General features: G+C 46.7%; 1 protein-coding gene across 1 annotated transcript; it reads left to right on the top strand.

Annotated features, from left to right (window-relative positions):
- Positions 1 to 257: 257 nt before the first annotated feature.
- Positions 258 to 19461, top strand: VWA2 (von Willebrand factor A domain containing 2). The gene is made up of 13 exons (XM_080620887.1): positions 258 to 312; positions 905 to 979; positions 2291 to 2424; positions 3951 to 4060; positions 9075 to 9269; positions 9632 to 9762; positions 10368 to 10500; positions 12221 to 12276; positions 13506 to 13613; positions 14472 to 15053; positions 15364 to 15915; positions 18580 to 18702; positions 19265 to 19461. The coding sequence occupies exons 1-13, from the start codon at positions 264 to 266 to the stop codon at positions 19396 to 19398; spliced, it is 2382 nt and encodes a 793-aa protein (XP_080477013.1). The 5' UTR covers positions 258 to 263; the 3' UTR covers positions 19399 to 19461.
- Positions 19462 to 20651: the final 1190 nt, after the last annotated feature.

Raw genomic sequence — 20651 nt, 5'->3', positions numbered from 1 at the left:
GGATAATACGAAAGGAAAATAGGAATAGGATAATAGGAAAGGAGATGAGTGCACAGGGAGACTCTTTTCCATCGTTTCCTCATTTTCCTGTTTTTTCCTTATATTTGTTTCCCACCCTCCTCCCCAGGAGTTGCCTTTGCTTTTCAGAACTCATCTGAACTCATCCCATGAGACAGCCAGCAAGGAGATGATCAACTGCAGGTAAAGAATCCAGCCTTAGACATTGGATCAATATTCCTCTCCTTTATTCCAGATTTGTCACCATGAGCCTCTTGTCATTTGAGTCCATCTGTGTTCTCCTGCTTTCTCAAGGTATGTTTGAAGTTGCCATTTTTCATCAGTGGTTTCTGTCTCGGGTGCTTCCCTGTCTCTGGAGTTCTTCATTCTGAGGAATGAGGGCCAAATGAGTGCCTCTTGAAGGTTTACAGATAAATCTCTGAAACAATTCCACATAGAAGGGGAGAAAATAATACCTGGAGAAACAGCTTTGCTGAGAATTTGAATGTCTGTATATCTGAAGTGCCTATTGACATGGGAAAAGCTGATGTTGTTGTGATATTAAAAGCTCATTAATGCCTCCACTGCAGTTATTGGGTGTCTCCATTGCTTATGCCTGTACTCTTTGAAGCCTAAGCCTGGCCTAGCTGTCATTCTTGCACTGTGTCCTTGCATGCAGTGAGTGAAGGACTGTCTCCTGTGCTCTGCGGTTGGGTCCTTGGCATTTTTCATGCTCCCTGTGTTCCTGCCAGAAGGAATTTCCTCCCATAGACACACATCCCTGCAAACGTGAAATCTCTCCAGCAAACCAGCATTTCTGCTGCTCTACATTAAAGCCTGCATGTGAGTTTGTTTTTATTGATGCAGTTCTTACTGTTGATGGGTGGTTGTCTGTTTGATCCCACAGTTTTGCTGGTGTGGGGTATACAGGAGATTCATGTGGACCAGGAGACGATCAGCAAGATCTCAGCTGCTGGCCAGTGTAAGTTCATTTTTAAAGCAAGTTTTTCTGTTTTCTGAATTCCTTCTTTCTTTGTCTTTTTTTTGTTCTTTTTCCCCCCTAAATTTATCTATTTGTTTGTTTGTTTGTTTATTGGACCTCATTCAGTCTGTGATGCTCTGGCAAGCACAGCATTGTGGCTGCTTCTGCCCTAGCCTGGTTTCCCCCCTCATTGGTAATAGCTATTCTGTGATGAGACCTGCTCTGGTTTTCCCATATTGGTTATTTGCCACCCGGCTGGTGTTTGTCAGTTCCTTCAGAGCCTGTTTCAAGCAATCCTGGTTTAAGGAGCTGTGTTTAATCACAGACTCGATTAGAACTCTCATGTGGCTAACTTGTTCAGGCTGTGAAGCCAGCAACAGCCACAATGCAGTGAATAGGGATGACTGTGCTCTGGCTGCCAGCAAACCGTGTTCACCTACAGCTCCCTTGACCTACACTCAATTGGTTACTCACAACCTGTATCATGCATTCTCCTGCTAGCCATTATTTCCTATTGTCTGCCTGCCAAGTGATAAGTTGCATGTACTCCTATGCCAAGCATGCCCCCATCCTTAGCACTGTGTGTTCAGCTCAGACTTTCCATCCTGATGTGCTCTATTCGGATGTTTCTCACTGATGCACATCACCAAGAGCCCTTCAGTGGGCTGCAGGTATAGAATCATAGAATGATTTGGGTTGGAAAGAACCTTAAACTCATTCAGTTCCAACCCCTGACACGGGCAGGGACACCTCACACTAGACCAAGTTGCTCAAAACCCAACCCAGCCTGGTCTCCAAGTCTCCATGCCAAGCCCACACTGGGATGGAGGCACAGCAGCTTTCTCTGTGCATGCTTCAGCAGGCAGCTGTGGTCAGTGCCTGCACTCAGCACCCAGGTTGTTGCATCTCCACATCCAGACCAGCAGTGAGGGCAAGGCTGACAAGCTGGGACAGCGCTGGTGGGCAGGCTCTGCTGCAGCTCATCCCCAGTGCAATGCTCCAGGGCAAGGCTGGTTGCCCCATTTAAAGAACCAGTGACCCAGAAGGGAATGCTTTACAGCTTTCAATCCCTCTTAATCTGCTATTAGAACACCCTAACTGTAAATTCAGGGTTTTACTAGCAAAAAACATGGCTGGGCTTAAACCATGACAAGGCTGAACCAGTGCAGGCCAGAGCAGGAGTGCATCCAGGCTTTGGGTTGCGTCTGTCCTCTGCAAATCTATTTGTCTGGATTTTCTGCTCCTGGCTATCTGTTTCCAGACAGTGTGACTAATAAGGTGCAGTTTCAGAGTGTCTATCTTTTCTCCTAGTGATGCAGTGCTCTGCTTCATTAGATGTCCTTTTTCTCTTGGACGGCTCCTACAGCATTGGCAAAGGAAGCTTTGAAAGGTCTAAGCACTTCGCAAGCAAGCTCTGTGATGCCTTGGACATCCACCCAGACAGGGTAAGTGTCAGGAATGTCTCATTTTGGGTTCAAACAACTTGCCAATGTGTGGAAAGGCCAGTGATAATGTGCTGAGTGAAACTGCAGTATTCAGCCTAGTATGGGGTGTTTATTCAGAAAGACAAGGTGGAGGTTTGTGAAGCAGTGGGGTTGGAGGATGCTTCTTGATTCTCCACAGATTTTAAGCAGTTTCATTTGATCTTGAGAAAAAGACATAATATTTCAGGTTAAAGGTTGTGATTTGGGTTTGGTTTTTTTTACTGATTTTTATTTTGGTTTGGGTGCTCATAGATTAAAATGATTGGAAGTGAAAATGTTGATTGCAAGGCATCTTAGTCAGGGGCCTTGGAGCAGGCTGGGATGGTTCTTGTGCTTGATTCCCTGCTAGAGCCTTTCCAAGTAATTGGCAGGTCTTTGGGAAAGTTGTGTCAGGGATGCAAGGTCTCTGTGTAGCAGGAAGAGGAACCTGAGGCAGGACAGAGAGCGGGTCTGAGCCTGCTGCAGCTTTGGGGACCCTTGGTCCATGTCTGATTCTCCAGAGAGTTCTGGGAGTGAAGGAGCAGAGGCAGTTCTTGTGTTTGCTCCTGGTTCCCACGGCAGGGATACTTAGATTAGTACCCAAAACCATCCTCCAGACCAACTGCCTCCACTGCTCCAGGTCCTAAAACCGAAAGCTGCTGCTCTGCCCCTGTGGAAGGATCCTTTGGAAGCTGAAATCACCATTCCCTTTCATCATCTTCTTATGTAAGAAATCCTTCACCCTTCAGATCTCAGCTTACAGCCATACAGCACAGGGAGCTTTCTGCAGCCTGGGCAATGATGGCAAGGAGTCACAGTGCACATTTCAGGCTTTGAGAGATGCTGGGTGGCTCAGGTTAAATGGGCATTCCCTTTTCATGGCTCATATTAAATTGATTGAGAGTAGAGACTTGTATAGGATCGTAGAATGGTTTGGCTTGGAAGGGACCTTCAAACGTCACCTAGTCCAACCCCCCTGCAACGAGCAGGGACACCTTCACCTAGACTGCAAGATAGGCTTATAGATTGAAAATCAGTATTTTTTTCACCTTTGAAGTTGTCACATTCCATGAAGCTTCTTGTCAGGCTTCAGTGAAACATCCTGGTTGTATTGCCCGATACAGACAATTCAGCCTATTTGCATTTTCAATGACAGAAAACAGGTTTAGAGGAGGTAGTGGAAAAATAATTGGTTTGTGTTGCCTGCTGTGCTCGATGCCAGAGGGAGCTGCTTTTAGTAATGGAAAGATTGCCTGTGCAGTGTATAACTGCCTTCGTATAAGAGGTGTTATTTACGAACTTACTGTGCTTGAGGCTCCTTGCTGCTCGGAATGGATAAATATAGATCCTGAGCTGCCTGTGACTGCAGCAGAGCCTCACGTTGTTTGCTAATGAACTTTTTTGCCTTGTATACAGTCTGTGCAGGAAATGCTGTGGTCTGTGCTCGTTGTTGAAGTTCATTTAGAATCTCACAGACACCTTTCATAATCCTCAACCTTTTCTTTTAGGTCCGCGTGGGTTTGATACAGTTCAGCTCAACTCCTCACCTTGAATTCCCTCTGGATTCGTTTCTAACCAAACAAGAAGTGAAAGAAAGAATCAAGAGGATTGAGTTCAGGTCAGATTATTTTACAGCTCTTCTCTTTTTTGGGGCTATGAATGATCGCTGGACTGGAAGTTTGTTGAGGTCCAGACATCTCCGCCCCTGCTGTGCATACACCATTGCGATGCCCTCAGAGAGGAAGGTGGATGAGCACTGTGGTCCATAATCCACAGCCTGCTAAAACCTAGTCCTGCTTTGTTGGTGGAAGTTGATGGGAGGGAGAGTTTTCAGTGTCACACTATAACATAGTGAATAGGGAGAATTTCCCCTGACCCTCCTGGTCGGTTCTTCTGGCCATTTGTGCCGGGCTGTAGGTTACGTGCTTCCAGGGAAAAGCAAGTGTGGTGTTCCCGCATGCCTGAGCAAAGGCAGGACATGGTTTTGGTGGTTACAGTTTCCTTCATCTTATGAAGTAGTGACGAATTCCTGCTCCCCGGATGTCTGTGCATGTGTACCTGCTGAATTCAACAGGATCAGGTCTTCAGAGGGAAGCCTTTTTTCTTCCTGATGATAAGACTTGGATGTCTTCCCATGACCTCAGGAAATGGAGCCAGAAGCCCAGACAAGACCTGTCCTTAGAGCCTCTCTCAATCCAAACTCTTCATCTCTGAGAAATACTTTTGGATCTGTGAAGGATCTGAAAACCACCCCCAAATAACTCTTGTTTTGATGATAGCTGAGGTACCGGTATGGCCTGTGGGAGTCTACTCCTTCTTCAGCTCGCCCGCATTAGGGGTAAAGGTTAGCTCTGCATTTCTCATGGACGTCTGCTGCTCTCAGCATGATGTACATATTGCAAGCAAATAGGATCACTTTTGACTTTTTCAAGCAAGATCAATTGGCTGGTTTTGTTGCATTGCTTTTGATAAGTTTATCAAATCAAGAAAACCTCTTGTGTAATGTGAAAGGGAAAATCTTCCCAGAAAACAAGTTATACTCCTCCTCTTCGGCTGTTGGCTGAAAGTCAGGGAGAACAGAGAAAAGCGGAGCAGTGTTTGGTGTCTGGCACTGAAATTCCTTGATGACAACACATGGATGCTGACAGATCAAACAGAAAGAATGACCTTGTGCTTGGCTGTTCCATCTAGTTTAAATGAAAAGCTGACATTTCAAAGCAGATAAAACAGCGACGGATGGATTCCAGTTGGCTTCTGTATCTGATGTCTCGGTTGAGAGGCTTCTTGATGTGCTTCTGACGAGCCTTTGGCCAGCGAGGCATTTCCTGACTTCAGCCCTGTGCTCCAGGCATGGAGCTGAGAGCACTTGAAAGGAGGCAGCACCAGACTAAAGTGAAGCTTCTGTGATTTACTTGGAGCCTGCTGGTCTCCCTCTGTGAATCCTGTCCAAACGGCCTTTGAATTTATTGGCCAAACTCAACCAAATTTGGCAGTAGTCTCAGAAGCTAAACTTCTTATGAAGTTCTTTCATACAAGTCAATGGCTGGTTACAGGAGAAAAACCTTCTTAGCGCTGTCCCAGAGGAAAGCCAGCAGGTAAAGTCCACACCTTCTTCAGCTTCAGGAAATCCTCATTGGAGTAATGCCTTAAACACACACCCACTGTGTCAAAACCGGTGAAAACTGATAAGAAATTGAATTTAAAGAGCTTTGGTGCAGAGACTTTTTATTAGGTTTTTCTAATCCTCAGGGCTCATGTGGGCACAGCTGAGTTATCGTGATCCAGTCATCAGACTGACTATGCACAGCACTTTTTGCTGAAGCATCTGACAGCTGCTGACATCTGGTCAGGAAATGGCAGATTTGGACCTGCTATGAGCACAGTATGAAATGAGCGTGAGATGATGAACTTGGGCACGATCAAATGCTTTTCTTGAACAAGCAAATCAGGAATCAGGTGCTAAAACAAAGGATGGATGTTCAGAAAGCAAATGGGATGTATTTGTGTCAACACAGCTGAAGGACAACATGATGCCTCCAAGAAAAGAATAACACTTGCGGTTCAGTTCTCCTTGCTTGCTCTGGATGGCTGTAAAATCAGCTCTAAAAGGCAATTGCAGGAAGTGATTTATAGCACAGCTTCTTAGAACAAGACAGCTGGAAATGTCTCCTCCAATCTCATGGTTTAGTTATTAACGGCTCTGGAGCAAGTTCCCAGTGAACTGGGCTCCCTCTGATATCAAACATCCAGTCAGGCATGGCATATTACAGACTTCTCCTTGTGCAGATGGAGAGCTACCAAGAATGGAAGAGGGAGACTTAATGTCAATGTAGGATTTACCTCTTTGAGACAAGCAAATGTTTGTTCCTCCAACACCAAAAAGAGTTAATGAGTTGTGGGCAGGGATCAAAACTGTCAACAGCAGCTGTAGAACTTGCAGTGTGGGTTGCCCTTGATTTTTACAGGTGAAAGGCTTTTTCCCAGTGTGTTGTGTTGTAGCAAGGTCTTAGCCTGGTATTGACTGGGTGCAGAGTGTAGGTGGTTGATGTGAAGCTTGAGTTGGTTGCACCAGGGGCTGCCTGGGTAGCCTGTGTCTCCAAGTGTAGGAGATGGATGGGGAGTTGGGGCAGCTGGGGCTGATTTCAGCTTGGGGTCCAGCTCTCCAAGGTCTGTATTAGGTTACTCGTGGCTTTTACTTAAATAAAACTGCAGTGTTTGGCTCACAGCGCCATCATTCCTGCTTCAGCCTGATACAGATGATAGTTTTATAGGTAATTCTGGTGATGTTTTATGGTGCCTAGAACACAGAGCCCGCTCTTGAGTAGGCAAAGTAAAGTATTGAAAGCAGAAGACAGTCACTGCCCCACAGAGTTCAGTAGGAAGAAATAACAACTAGAGTAAATGTACAGCCCATAAAAAACACACATTGTCGTTCCCCTCTTAGACCCATGTGTATGTATAGCACTCCCTTTTTTATTCCCTTTTGCTTTATCTTCGGCACACTTGCAATGAGGGGCTCCTTCCCAGTTCACATCCAGCAAGCCATCACCAAGAGACCATTGCGCTGTGCAGACATGGGCCATAACCCTGCCTGTGGTGAGCATCCCTGCTGCCCGAGGGAGCTCTCTTTCCTTCCCTGTGGCTTTGTGCTGGTGTGCAGCATACAGCTCCAGCACCTACAGGCTCAGGAGGCAAATCAGGCTCTTAGGCTAAGGAGGCATCCAGCAGTCAGCAAATCTTACTCTTCAATAATCTTGCAAGAGATGAGTCTCAGGATCATTGACTAAAGCTGTTCTCAAGCAACCCGTAGCTTATTTTCTTCTAATACTGCGATCAAGGTTGCTTTTCCTTGGGAGTTATTGCATAGCTGCAAGGCTTGATGCCTGCCATTCCCTAATGCTTGGCAGCAGCACATTTTACCTGCTGATTTATGTTGCCATTGGCATGTGTCCCTGCTGGAATGCGCGCCCTTTAGCACCTGAATCCTGATGCGGGTTTAGTACTTTGCTACTGAGAGGATTGCTGAATATTGAACTGATCGCTTTCTACCTCAGAAACATTCCCTTCTCCAGGTGAGAATTCAGGGGCTGCCAAAATATGGAAGTAGCTGGTTTCTTGCACCCTAGAACAGCTTCTGGGGAGCCAGGAAAGAGGAAGTAAATGGGTTTGTGGAGAAGGACATGGAATCAGCACTGAAATCTACTGCTGTTATCTTTGGTCCAAGATAACACTTAGTTTTCATTCCCTCAGAGGCCAGCTTGTGCACCCCTCGATCCCACTCCCCACATTCATCTCCCTTCAGGGCCAGCCAGCTCTCCAGAGCATATTTTCAGACGGGATCATCTGATGCTTTTACACGTCTGTCCCTTCATCTCTTGAGATCCCATCCATTTGTAAGCGAAGGGTGGCAGGGCTATCTCCATCCGCTGTTTGTTACATGTATTGGAAGAAACGTTTCACAGGAGGGACACGCAGGAAATCTCTGTGATAGCCCAGACCTGAGGGTAACCAGGCCCTGCAAGGACTTCAGGACACTAGTCAGTGCAGGCAGTATGAGGAGTAAGGTGGCTTTGGCACCTGAGCCGCAGCTGAGCTGAAGCAGGTAACCTGTGCCAGTTTTAAATGGCCTTGTGCTGCTTCCAGGTGATCCCATCTCCAGAACGAGAAGTGATGGATACAGCTTGTGTGGATATCAGTGGCTGGTGCACCTTCTCTATCTTACCAGTGCTACTGGCAAGCAGCCTGGCAGATGACAGTATTGATTTTGATGGAGTCTATTATGGTTTTAAACAGCTGGAGCATCAGGTGGCTTTTCTTTACTTTCCTCATGTAAAAGGCACTGGTGAAGCCCTGAAGAAAGCATCCCTTGTGTCCAGTCCTTCTGAGTTTCTACAGATACACTAAAAAGCTTTCAGCATCTGTATTTTCAGGAGCTTTACTACAGGATGGACACATGCCTTTTGGTACAAAATCAAATTAACCTGCAAATAAACCATGGAGAAAGAGGCCAAGACTGCATGCCTCTGGACTGCAGACACTTGGATACAAGCTGGGACACATATCTCCCTTCTTGCTTTTTGTGTAAGAATGGCAGAAGGTTCCGTGGAAGGAAAGGGATGAAATGTGGCAAGAATTTATAGCATCTTTATCCACCAAGAGAAAAGAAACCACTTTGAGATGCTGGTGTTTGTTCATTTTGCCCACTTGTACTGTGTTTCTGACTGGAATACAAGAGGTTGTTGTGAAACAGCTTTTCCTCACAACTCTTAAAGAAGTGACTGCAGTGTTTAGATGGAAAACCTGAAGCAGCTGAGACATTTGTCAAAGCTGGAAATAAAGCTCAAATACCTGAGAGCTCTGGTTCTTGCTCCAGTTGCAGAAACACTCTGCTGTGTGTTAGAAGTCTTGTTGGAGATGAGAGAGGCAAGGGCGAGTAGATGTGACTTATTGATAGCAAGGCGACAGGAATGACAGGGTTAGACATCTCTGTGGATGTGTTGTGTGGCAACAGGCAGGAATATGCTAAGTTCCTCATTACCAGTGGGTGGAAGTTTGAAAATCAAATGGTAAATGCAATAGCAAGAGAAGAGCTTTGCTTCCCACTGTTCTGATTTTGTCTCCTTTCTTTCTAGAGGTGGGAGCACAGAGACAGGTCGGGCTTTGAAGTACATTCTCCGCAAGGGATTCCCTGGTGGCAGAAACTCGAGTGTCCCTGAAGTCCTGATCATCATTTCGGATGGCAAGGCCCAGGGCAGCACCGTGATGCCTGCAATGCAGGTGAAGGACAGACACATCAGGGTTTTTGCAGTGGGAATCAAGTTTCCAAGGTAGGAAACTTCCCATAGAGTGGGAAATGGAGGTCCAGCTAGCCTAAATGGCAAGTACTGGTGAGGAAGGGGTGGCCTTGTGCTAGGTGTGAGCTTTGGAAAGAGAAAAGGGGGATTTGTGGGTTAACAAATGGAGGGAATGCTGATTTGGTGGCTGGTGTAGAAGGAGGACTAGTGTTGAAGGAAGCTCTTCCAGTGACTTAGAGCTATGCGACTGCCTGAGATTAAACACACAAGGCCTTTGAAGACTGTTTGAATGGTGTCATGGCTCTGCGTCAGTTCTCTATTCACTGCACAGGATCTGTTTTGATACTCGGTTCTTTGGGGATAACTAAGCGGTTGAAAACCCTCTTGTTCTGCAGGTGGGAGGAGCTGCACATGCTGGCTAGTGAGCCCACCGAGCAGCATGTGCTCTTCGCTGGGGATGCTGATGATGCTGCCAATGGCCTGTACAGCACCCTCACCGGCTCTGTCTGCAGCACTACCGCTCCAGGTAACCCCTTGTCCTGGCTCCTTCTTCATGTCCATGCTCTGAGCTTGGACCATGTCATCAAGTGAGGAAGAGGAGGCGGTGTCAGAAAGTGTACAAGGGAATAAGCAGGTCTTATGCTCTGAGTTATTCTGATTCTGGTGGCCAAATTGGATGGAATGGTGGTGATTCCACCACTTGGAAGCGTTCACAAACCATGTGGATGAGGCCCTTAGTGACATGGTTTAGTGGTGACCGTGGCAGTGTTGGGGTAGAGATTGGACTTGATGATCTTAAAGGTCTTTTCCAATCCGGCTAATTCCATGATTCCATCATGAAGGCACCAAAGGGGCTGAAAAATTGTCGCTGACCTCTGAACTCAGCAGTGAGAGTTTTATAGCGAAGCAAAGGAGACTGAATAGTGAGCGTCCAGAAAGTGGGACAGGCTGGTGAGCCTGTCAACAGGAAAATTCCCTTCTGGAGTCTCTGGGGGCTGTGTGAATCACTGCCTGGTCTGCTGATGTCAGGTAGATGAGGAAGGCTAACCCGTTTCAGAATGGTGCTTCACTCCCATACAGACTTTGCATTTTCCTGCATTGATCCTAGTTTGCATTTGTTCTTTGCTACAGGCTGCAGAGTTGAATCCCACCCTTGTGAACGCAGCACCCTGGAGACTGTGAAAGAGCTGGCTGGAAACTATGTGTGCTGGAAGGGCTCAAAGCAGCCAAATGCAGTGCGGGCTTCACTGTGCCCTTTCTACAGGTGAGTTGGGACCCACAGCTCTTGAAGTGAGTGGGGCTGAGAGAACATGAGAGATACAGTAAATGAGGCTTTTATCTGACCTTAATTCTTTATGGGGATGAAGATCGCTCAGAAGACTGGTGCAAACATGGTCTCTAGACATGGGAAGAGGCTCTCCCTGCCCTGACCATTGGCTGATGTAAGAAGCAAAGGGTAAGAAGAGAAGCTGAGACAACAGATGATTAGCCCAAGAGCACCGTGAATATTAGAAAATGGATTTGGGATTGGTTACCTACCTGCTGAACTGAGATGCTTTGAAGTTTACACCTCTGTACGGACTCTCTGCTGCAGAGGTTTCCTGATCTGGCTCCCTGTGTTGGTGCTTGCTTTGGTTTCACTCAGGCTTTCTTCCTTACAGAAGCCAGTTTTCCTTTGTTTGGCTGCCCAGGGGGATGTGGGAAGGACTTTCCTATGGAGAGGCTCCAGCCACTGGCAAAATACCCCCAGTGCAGCAGTGCCAAAACCAGAATGCACACAAAGAGGTGCATTGTCAGGCCAATGGCAGTGAGTTGCATAAGGGAAATGTCCTCTTGCTCAGGGAGAGGAGGCTGGAGCTAAAAACCCATAAACCATGTCAGGTCCTTCAAATAACATTGTCACTGCAGCTGATACAGCCGGAGAAATGCTTTAAAAATGAGCTGTGAAGGAAAGGCTGCTTCGTGCTCTTTGCTGATAAAAGCAGCTGAGTGCAAGCGGTGGTGTGCAGAAATCGGTGATGGGGGGGTTGTTTTTCCTTTGAAGAGATGCTTTGTGTGTTTGTTTTAATACCAGGCAGTCAGATTCATGTTTGAAAATCACCCTGGATCTGGGCTGTGCATAATGGCCTGTGCATGGATATACTGAGGGATGACTGTATGGATAATTTCAGGCCTGTCCTCATGTCTGTGAGTGTTTCCAGATCCTTGTACCTTACAGCCAGCGTGGGAAAGCAGAGCAGCTTGTGGCTTGCCTACGGCATCCCAAACGTGATGGTGTTGGCCACAGTTGCTGCAAGTTTGAGCAGCCCTAGTGCAGAGCACTGGAAAATCAGTGGCATAGTGAAGCTGCAGGTATCAGATAAATAGAAACCTCATTAACAGGGATGAGAACAAGCAGAAGTCATCTCACTGTCAGGAACCAATGGTACCTGCCTTCTTACATGTGGCAAATATACATTTGTCCTCTAGGGTTTGGGTTTATTTCATGTCACCTTAGGGAAGGGAAATCGAGGAAGTTAAAAAATCCCACTGGGAGGCGCAGCTGAAGACTGAGGATTTCTTCCCACTCTAAACCTTGCTTGTCCACTAGTTACAGGTGGGTAAATCTGATGCCAGAATTCGCATTGAATGACAAGTTCTCACTGTTGTAAATTTCTCTTTTCATTCAAATTTAAGGATAAAAACTGTAACATCTTTTCTGCAGTAACAATAACAAAAAATTAATTTGGAGCCTGAAAAAATACATCTATAATCTTAAAATGTAAAACATTTGTATAGAATTCAAACCAAAAGAGTAGATTTCATGAAATTCTCTCTCTTTCTTTTGCCACCCCCCTCAGAATGGACATTCTCTTTTGAAATACTTGTTTTGGAAATTTGTGTTTTCAAATAAAATCTCTTCCATTGAAAACACCTTGAGGTCAACCTGGAAAATGCCTTGTTCATCTTTAAATTCATGGTAGGTTTTATTCTTTCTGTTTCAGATGGAAGAGAGTCTTGATAAAACACCCATCCAGATGCTTCCGTACTGTATGTCCAGGTAGGATTTAGCCTTTGAAAGTTTTTATTTACAAAGCGGGAAAGATGAGAACTAAACAATAAAGACAAAAATAAAGACTGAAAAGAATGAAAGGAAAGGTGGTTTACTTTTATCTCTAAAAATTTTGCACTGAGTGAGAAAATCCTTGGCAAGAAGTTGATGTTGCATCCATTTTTTTTGTGTCATGGGTATCTATAACGAGAGGTCTTTTGGGTTAAAATATCACCCTGTCATTTTTCCTTCCACTTGAGGAGCCAGTTAATCCTCATCTGCTTGTGTCTCTGGGGCAGAGGCTTGCGCTGCTTCCCAATGCCTGCAAGGAGTCACTGCTTTCCAGCTAAAGGAGTATGCAGTGAGATGCCTCCACTCATTGAGGGGTTTCTATAGTTTGGAGAAGAGGAGACTGAGGGGTGACCTTATTAGTGTATATAAATATATAAAGGGGAAGTGTCACGAGGATGGAGCCAGGCTCTTCTCAGTGGCAAACAATGACAGGACAAGGGGTAATGGGTGCAAACTGGAACACAAGAGGTTCCACTTAAACTTGAGAAGAAACTTCTTCTCAGTGAGGGTGACGGAACACTGGAACAGGCTGCCCAGGGAGGTTGTGGAGTCTCCTTCTCTGGAGACATTCAAAACCCGCCTGGACACATTCCTATGTAACCTTATTTAGGTGTTCCTGCTCTGGCAGGGGGATTGGACTAGATGATCTTTTGAGGTCCCTTCCAATCTCTAACATACTGTGATACTGTGATCGACTTGGTGCCATGGTCAGTTTAGCAGGGAACCTGACCCTTGCTGATTGCCAGCCTGTTTCTGTGGCTGTGAAAATAGCGGTGGTGCTTCAGTTCTGCCCTTAACTCCACCTTTTCCCTGGTTCAGGTGAAAGTGGCTTCATTTTCTTTGTCAGTACAACATTGCCCAAGCAGCAGGCCACACTCCCATCTTTTCATTGCCAGTGTAAATCTGACCAAGCTGCTTGACCTTTAGCAATCCTATATGTACATGAATGTAACTCTCTTGGTGTTATTCTAAAGGAAATGAAGTGAGCTCACTGTTTCCAGCACTGTGTTGGAAAGCCATCCCAAACTGAAATTGCCATGGAGGTGAGGGTGCAAGCGGCCCTGTGTTAGTTCAACCTCTGCAGCAAGAGACCCCTTTTCCACTGGTGGCACAGATGGGAAGGGGCAGACTCCCTGCTGACTCCGTCTTTCCCTGGTCCCGTTTAGATCCTTGCGACTCCCAGCCATGCCAGCACGGGGGCACGTGTGTCCCAGAGGGACTGGGCAAATACCACTGCCTGTGCCCAGTGAGATACGGAGGAGACAGCCACTGCGGTAGGTGTAAACCTGTGCTCTTCCTCCTTCCCTGTTGGCTGAGTCCTGCCCTTTATGGTGTCTGTCGCATGGCCATAGGGACAACTGGGGATGGGCTGCAACCTTTGGGCTTCTCTCCACAAGACAGGCTGAGTTTATTCTATGATTCTATAAGGGTTGGACCAGATAATCACAGAGGTCCCTTCCTATCTGGTATTCTATGTTTCTATGATTCTCTCATGCTGGTTATGGCTGTGTCAGTCCCAGGGACTGGGTCTCACTGCTCAGAAACCTTATGGATATGGAGAGCACCAGTACTGACAGTCTCACCCTGGTGTGGCTGCCTTTGGGTCTAAATGCAGGTCCCATGTGAGCAGAACAGAGGAACTGGGACAGACACATAGGCACGGCTATTGGTTCTCTTCCTGCACACATGGGGTGAAGAGGGACTCCTGATTTTGGGGGTTCAATGTAAGAAACCCAAGAAGGTCCCGATTTCAGGAAATGCTTTGTACTTGCTTCCCCCACATTCAAAGCTCCCACTTTAAAGTGTCTCAGGATGTTACAAAAAAGGGCCTGGTGCTTGGACTCTCCTTTCTCTGCAAAACTCGAGTGTTTTCCCCAGAGTACTTAGCGAGAGGAGTTGTCATTTTTAATTTGAAGTTTGCCATCCGAAAATTCAGGAATCCCTCCAGACTCCCATGGATATTTCCTGTCTCTAAATCCTCGTGTGGCATCCAACCACGCTCCTGGCACAGTTGTCCTCCAGCTCATGGCATGTCTGACAAACCAGTTTAGGTTACTGGATGCCATGTCCCTGCTCCACACCACAGGGCTTGTCTTGCCCTGTCAATGACAAGTTGATACCTCCCTTTTCAGCACCAAAGGTGAGCCTGGAGTGCAACGTGGATCTCCTTTTCCTGGTGGACAGCTCGTCGGCAGTCACGCTGGAAGGGTTCCTGCGCTACAAGGCATTCCTCAAGAGGTTCCTCCAAGGAGTGATGGGCCAGGACTCGCCAATGAATGTGGGGGTGGCCCAGTACGATAACAATGTTAGGATACCCATTGAAGTGGGGCAACACAAGGATGCAGTCAGTCTCATGAAGAGGATTGATGCTTTGAATTACAATGGAGGAGGAACCCTGACAGGCAGAGCCTTGCAATACATTGCACAGCATGGTTTTAGGAGCACCCCAGCCTTTGCAGACATGCAGGATGATATCCCACGTGTGGTTGTCTTGCTCACTGACTCCAAATCCCAAGATCCAGTGGCAGAAGCTGCCAAGTACGTGAGAGACCAAGACCTCTACTTGATTGCTGTAGGCAGCAGCTTCATGAAAGCAGAGCTGACCGAGGTGACTGGCAATCCAAAGCAGACAATTGTCTACTCTGATCCCCAGGACCTGTTCAACAGGATCCCGGAGCTGCAGAGAAGAATCTGCAGTGTGGACAATCCTGGAGGTAAGACTCATTGTGGGGTGAGTTTGTCAAACCACGAGGAGGTCTTTTGAACTCCACTGGGGACAAGGGAAGGACAGAAGGATGGATGTCCTTGTTTTGTTTGTGTCAGTCACAGATCCAGGGACTAACCTTCCATCCCTGCTTTTTGTGGTGGGTCTGTATCTATCAGTGTGAGAGGGGTATATATCACCCTTCAGTGATCAGCAGTGATGAATTTTGCCCACCATTTTCCCCTTCTGGCCACTTCTTTTGGTCACAAAGGGGTACATACATATCCTGAGGAATCCCATGTTTGCACTCTCTTATCCAGGCTGCCAGGCGCAGTCTCTTGACTTGGCATTTGTGGCGGATGCTTCATCTGGAGTTGGCATGGAGAATTTCCTGCGGCTGAGGGCCTTTATCAGGAGCAGCTGTTCACACTTCAGCATCAACCGGGATGTCACCCAAATCGCCCTTGTGGTCTATGGCAGCAGAGCCCACACCGTGTTCGCTTTGGACACCCACACACACAGTTCTGCTGTTCCGCAAGCCATCGACCAGGTGCCTTTTCTCGGGGGCTCGGGCTCTGCTGGTAGCGCCTTGCTACATGTTTATGGTGATGTGATGACAGTGCAGAAAGGAGCAAGACCTGGCGTCAACAAGGTGGTGGTGCTGCTCACAAGTGGAGGTGGCATGGGGGATGCGGCTGCCCCAGCTCAGCAGCTGAGGCACAATGGCATCTTGGTGTTTGTGGTTGTCATTGGGGATGCACAGAGGGACATGCTGCTGAGGGTTGCTGGGTCTCCCAACTACCTGGTCCACATCTCCTCCTATGAGGACCTGCAGTATTACCAAGACCTTATCATCGAAAGAGTCTGTGAAGGTGAGAGAACATCCCATCCTTGCTCTTTATGCTGGTGCCACCAGGCATTGTTATCATAGGTTTTCTGATGCTTTACCAAGGGAGCTCAATACTTTCTTTTGCCTTTTACACGTGGGCAAACTATGGCATAGAGATCTGATGGCTGTTCAGAGCAATTCTGTAGGAATTGGAACCAACTGGACTGAGTCTTGGAACTCAGTCCACTGGGTGAGACTGGGCTTAGTGTGAGTGGCCCTTTCCAGCCCTGCCAGGCCCAGATTCTGCCTTCCCTGTAAGAAAAAGAAGTTTGTTCTTTTTCTGAGGTTGCTTTAAACCTGTAGAACTTGCTGTGCATTGCATTGCATTGATGTACCCCCTGCAGTGTTATTGAGGGTATTAATGGGACATGTTTCCACAGCCAACAGTGTTGAATGTGAGCGCCTGTGTTCAATGAAAATCAGCTCTTCAGAAAGCATAGCAGCCCTGGTTTGCAGACATTAGTGGTGGCCAAAGTGCTTCTAGTTAAAATGCCGTGCCTTGTTTCTCATTCAGAATAGTCTGAATTTAACATCTAGCTATTTGCTTTTGTTATGTTTTAACTCGTTTATAAGATCAAATGAAGAAGCACGTTGAGCTTCAGCACTATGAAAGGTCCTTTTCATCTCTGGGCATGCCCGTGGCTCCTTCAGGGTTAGAAAGAACTAAAGCACTGTCTCTTCTGGGTGAGGAGCTGGTCCCTTGGCAGGCTTTGAGATGGTTTCTACCTGGAGCTTTTCAACATGCTCCTTTTGCAGTGGTATTTCCATCTGTGTTATTACAAAAACCATGAAATTAACTACAGCGCCACAGATGAAAGGGAAAAGATGGCAAGGTTCAATGAGTCAGGGTAATAACATATCATTTCCTGAGACTGAATTGCTGCTTTCATTTCATGTGCAGGTGATCACTGTTTGCAGTAGATAGGCTGGGACCAAGGATGATGTGGAGATAAACCCTTCATTCAGTCTTCTGCTCCCAAGTCCAAGGCTCAATAACAGAATCATTGTCTGTGAAAGGGCTTAAAAAAATATTTATGACTCATGATAAAAGTATTTAGAAACAGGCCCTGCCTCTGGACACCTGCAATATCGCATTTATTCTGAGGCTCAGCTGAAGAGAGACCATAAAAAAGAGATCTGGGGGCAAGGAGAAAAGATCCTAAGCATTAAATGTCGATGAATCTGATTAATGGAAACACAAACTCTTGAGATCATCAAAGGTTATAATCGCTCAAGTGGAAAAGCTTATTTCAGATGATTCTGTGTTAACAGTAGGCTTGAGTTTCACCTACAGTGAAAGCGGAAGTGTCCATTCCTGGGGATAAAGTGTCAGGCAGTACCTCATCTGAGATGTCCCATGATGACAACGTTGTTGAACCCAGCTTGGCTCCATATAAAATCAACAGGAACTGAAGACTGAGATGTCTCAGATTTAGGATTTGACTGTCAAAAACCTGAATTTCAATGATAATTTTGCCAATCTTAGGCGCAGGTTGAGAGTTGATGTGCATATGTCATTATCTGTACAGGGACAACAAGCACAAAGTGTGGCGAGCTGTAGTAACCTTCCTGATGGATAGAGAATAGAATTAACCTCCTTTCCTTTCCCCTTTTTCCTACGCCTTCTATGCATTTTCTACCACAGAGCAAAGAGCAAGGCTAGCAGCTCCACTCCCTACCCCACATAACTGTTCAGCAGAGGAATTTCACACCCTTACTAACACTGCAGTGGTGCTGCCAGCAGACTGGAAGCAAATCCCTCTGGGATGCTGCTACTTAACCGAAAGTATTTGCAGGAAGGCAGCATAAAACACTGCCAGCCCTGCTGACATCTGGGCTCTGTGGTGTTAAGAGGGTTGGGAAAGCTGTCACATACTTCACATGAACAGGGCTAATAACAACTTGGGCTGCGGTTGCAGGCTTTTCTTTTAAGCCTCCTAGAAAGCAGCACAGAAATGTTTCCTGTGCTGTTTTCCATTCATGCCATTCATGCCTTGCTTCCTGGTTGACTTCTTGTCCTTGCTCCTCACTGGTGGGAGCTCAGGTCCTCTCCAGGGCAAAGTGGGGTTTGAACTCCAGTGGCTTTTGGGGTTGTAAACTGCTTGGAGCAGGGCATATGTCTTGTTCTGTATTGGCAGTGTCTGGATGCGGGGACTTAGAGTGCTTACATGTTCAGCGCAGAGCTCTGAAGATGCTCCACTGTGCTCTTGTTTGATAGGCAGCCTAACGTACTGCCATACTTACAAGATTTAGAATCGTAGAATTAGCTGGGTTGGAAAAGATCTTTAAGATCATCAAGTCCAACTGTTACACCAGCACTGCCAAGTCCACCACTAAACCATGTCATTAGCAGTTGTCATTTATTAGGAATGTTCTCCTCCAGTTTAGAACATCTAGCAAAGCTGTTCTTCCTCCTCTCTATGTTAAACACAGAGGAGTTTGTCTTTTGTGGCAAGACAGGGTTGTGAACTTGCATCCTCTGCCATGTTAATGTGGTTTTCCATTCCCTTTAGCCCTAGGTGACATATTTTGATGTCTGGAATAGATAGTTGCTGATACTTTTGCAGCATTCCCGATGAACATGTGTCCTAGCTGTTAATACTCTGTAGATGCACCTGAGCTTGCTTTCTGCTTGTGTCTGTTGCAGAAGCAAAAAGCCCCGTGAACCTGTGCAAGCCCAACCCATGCATGAACCAGGGCGTATGTGTCCTTGGACCTGCGAGCTACCGGTGTGAGTGCCATGGCTGGGAAGGACCCCACTGTGAGAGCAGTAAGGATCAGCAGATATAGCAACCACAGCAGACACCATCCGGTCTGCCAGCCCCTCTGAAGGGATCCCACATCTCCACCTCTCCCTCAAGCAGAGACGTGGCTGTAACTCTTGGGCAGCTGTGTGGTGATTGGGTCTTGGTGCTGATGTGGCCTCTGTCACAACCCCTCTTTGACTTCCAAGGTGGAAATCTCTGGCTCCTTTTTAATGTACGGAGCTGTCTTTGTTGGAATGTGGGACACCACACCTATTGCTTTCAGTGCTTTCCATGGTGTAAAAGCCTCTCTGTTGCCTTTCCTCTCTATAGCTGGGAGGCAGTGGCCAGGAAATGGTGAGTCTCTGGCCCTCCAGAGGTAGTTGTGTGCCCATAGTGGGAAGTTCTTAGTTAAGTGGATCCAATGTTGTGCTCTTTACCTGAGCCCAGGAGTTCTGACCTCCACCCCACAGCCTCTAACATCTGACAACTTAAGAGGATGCTTCCTGGGTTGTAATGGACTGAGTGTGACCTTATCCTCTGGTCAAAAAACCCTTATCCCACTTCTGCACTTCTCTTCTACAACAGGAGTTCTCCGGGGTGATTCTCCACGATCCCCAGTACTTCCTCCGCACTCCCGTGTGCAGTGGACTCCAAGGGCTTTGCAGCACTTCTCCAGAGCCCCCTGGCACACCAGAAGACACATGGATCATGGACACTGACACAGAGGCACCGAGTGCTCCAGTTCTCCATCCAGGAACACTGCCATTCTTAGGCACAACCTAGCAAGCCACCACTGCCCCTGGCAGTGACTGAGATGCTTCAGCACAGGGACTGTGTCAAGGCCATTCCCAGTTTCTGCACTGCACACTGGGCTTCCCAGTGCTCTCTTTCTTTTGTAATTGCAGTAAATATTTGTGTTTAAGTATTCATTGTTGACATTTTGCATTTCCTCGTTCAGGTTCTAGTGCTGTTGAGTATTATTATTTCTTTAATGGACTTCTTGAGAGATCTTTGAGTTAGTCTAAAAATGCATAGAAGTCTGAGCAACTCTGGAGCTCCTGTTAAAGAAGTATAATGTAGATAATGCACTGGCAGAGGAGTTGCTGGAGTGAATGGCTTGCTACAGGCAGGAAGACAAATAAGAGGAAGGAGAAATGGTTATGATCCTCTATCCTGCTTTGTAAGTTGTCCATGATGCTTTCTTCTCTGACTTTATTTGGAGTGATTGAATATGGTTTAGCTTCATAGTAATTTGTAAGCATTTATAAGGAGAGGTTTGAAAAGCATGGGTTTGGCAAGAGCATTGAGTGGTTTATGCAGCTCCAAAGCAGAGCTGGGACAGGCAGTTTTTCAGTAGATGCATTTTCTCCCACATTTAACCCAGGTCAAATCTAATTACCAGGGCTGCAAATATGCCAAGTAAGGGCAATCCCCAACCATTTGCAAACAAAGATCTGGTCTGTTGTAGGCTCTGGATGGAGCCATAGTTTGTATCATCCCTCTGGTCTTTGACTTTGTTGTCTGCTTTCCGGTTTAACTCCCTGCCCAGCCTCACTGTTATCTGCCGTCCACAGTCTGACTTGGAGGGGACAGGACCAGGACAACATCCTCAGAGGCTTCACATGGGTGCTTGGAGCAGAATATGTCAGAGGGCAAAGAAGCCTGAACCTCTCTTCCTTGATCCCATCTATCCTTTCCTTTCTCCTCCTGCAGGCCACCTCTTTACTCTCTCCTTTACCCATGTATATTTTTCTCTTATTCATTCCTTTTTGCACGTTCCAGGTCAAGCCTCACCTCTTCTTTTTGGTGCTGCTTCCATGGCTTAGAGCTCTGCCACGTTGCTTAGCTCTCCTTTTGGAGCTGGATGGGGAGAACAGCATGCTTGTCCTGGCCTGAACCCGAACAGACAAGCTGAATGGCACTTCAGCCTCCCCTTGCTGTTTAAGCTGATCTTGTCCCTGGCACAGCAGTC

This window comes from Psittacula echo (assembly GCF_963264785.1).
Source record: "Psittacula echo genome assembly, chromosome: 6".
Taxonomy (NCBI): Eukaryota; Metazoa; Chordata; class Aves; order Psittaciformes; family Psittacidae; genus Psittacula; species Psittacula echo.
The sequence above is the reverse complement of the archived record's forward strand: the minus strand, read 5'-3'. Positions and strand labels throughout refer to the sequence as shown.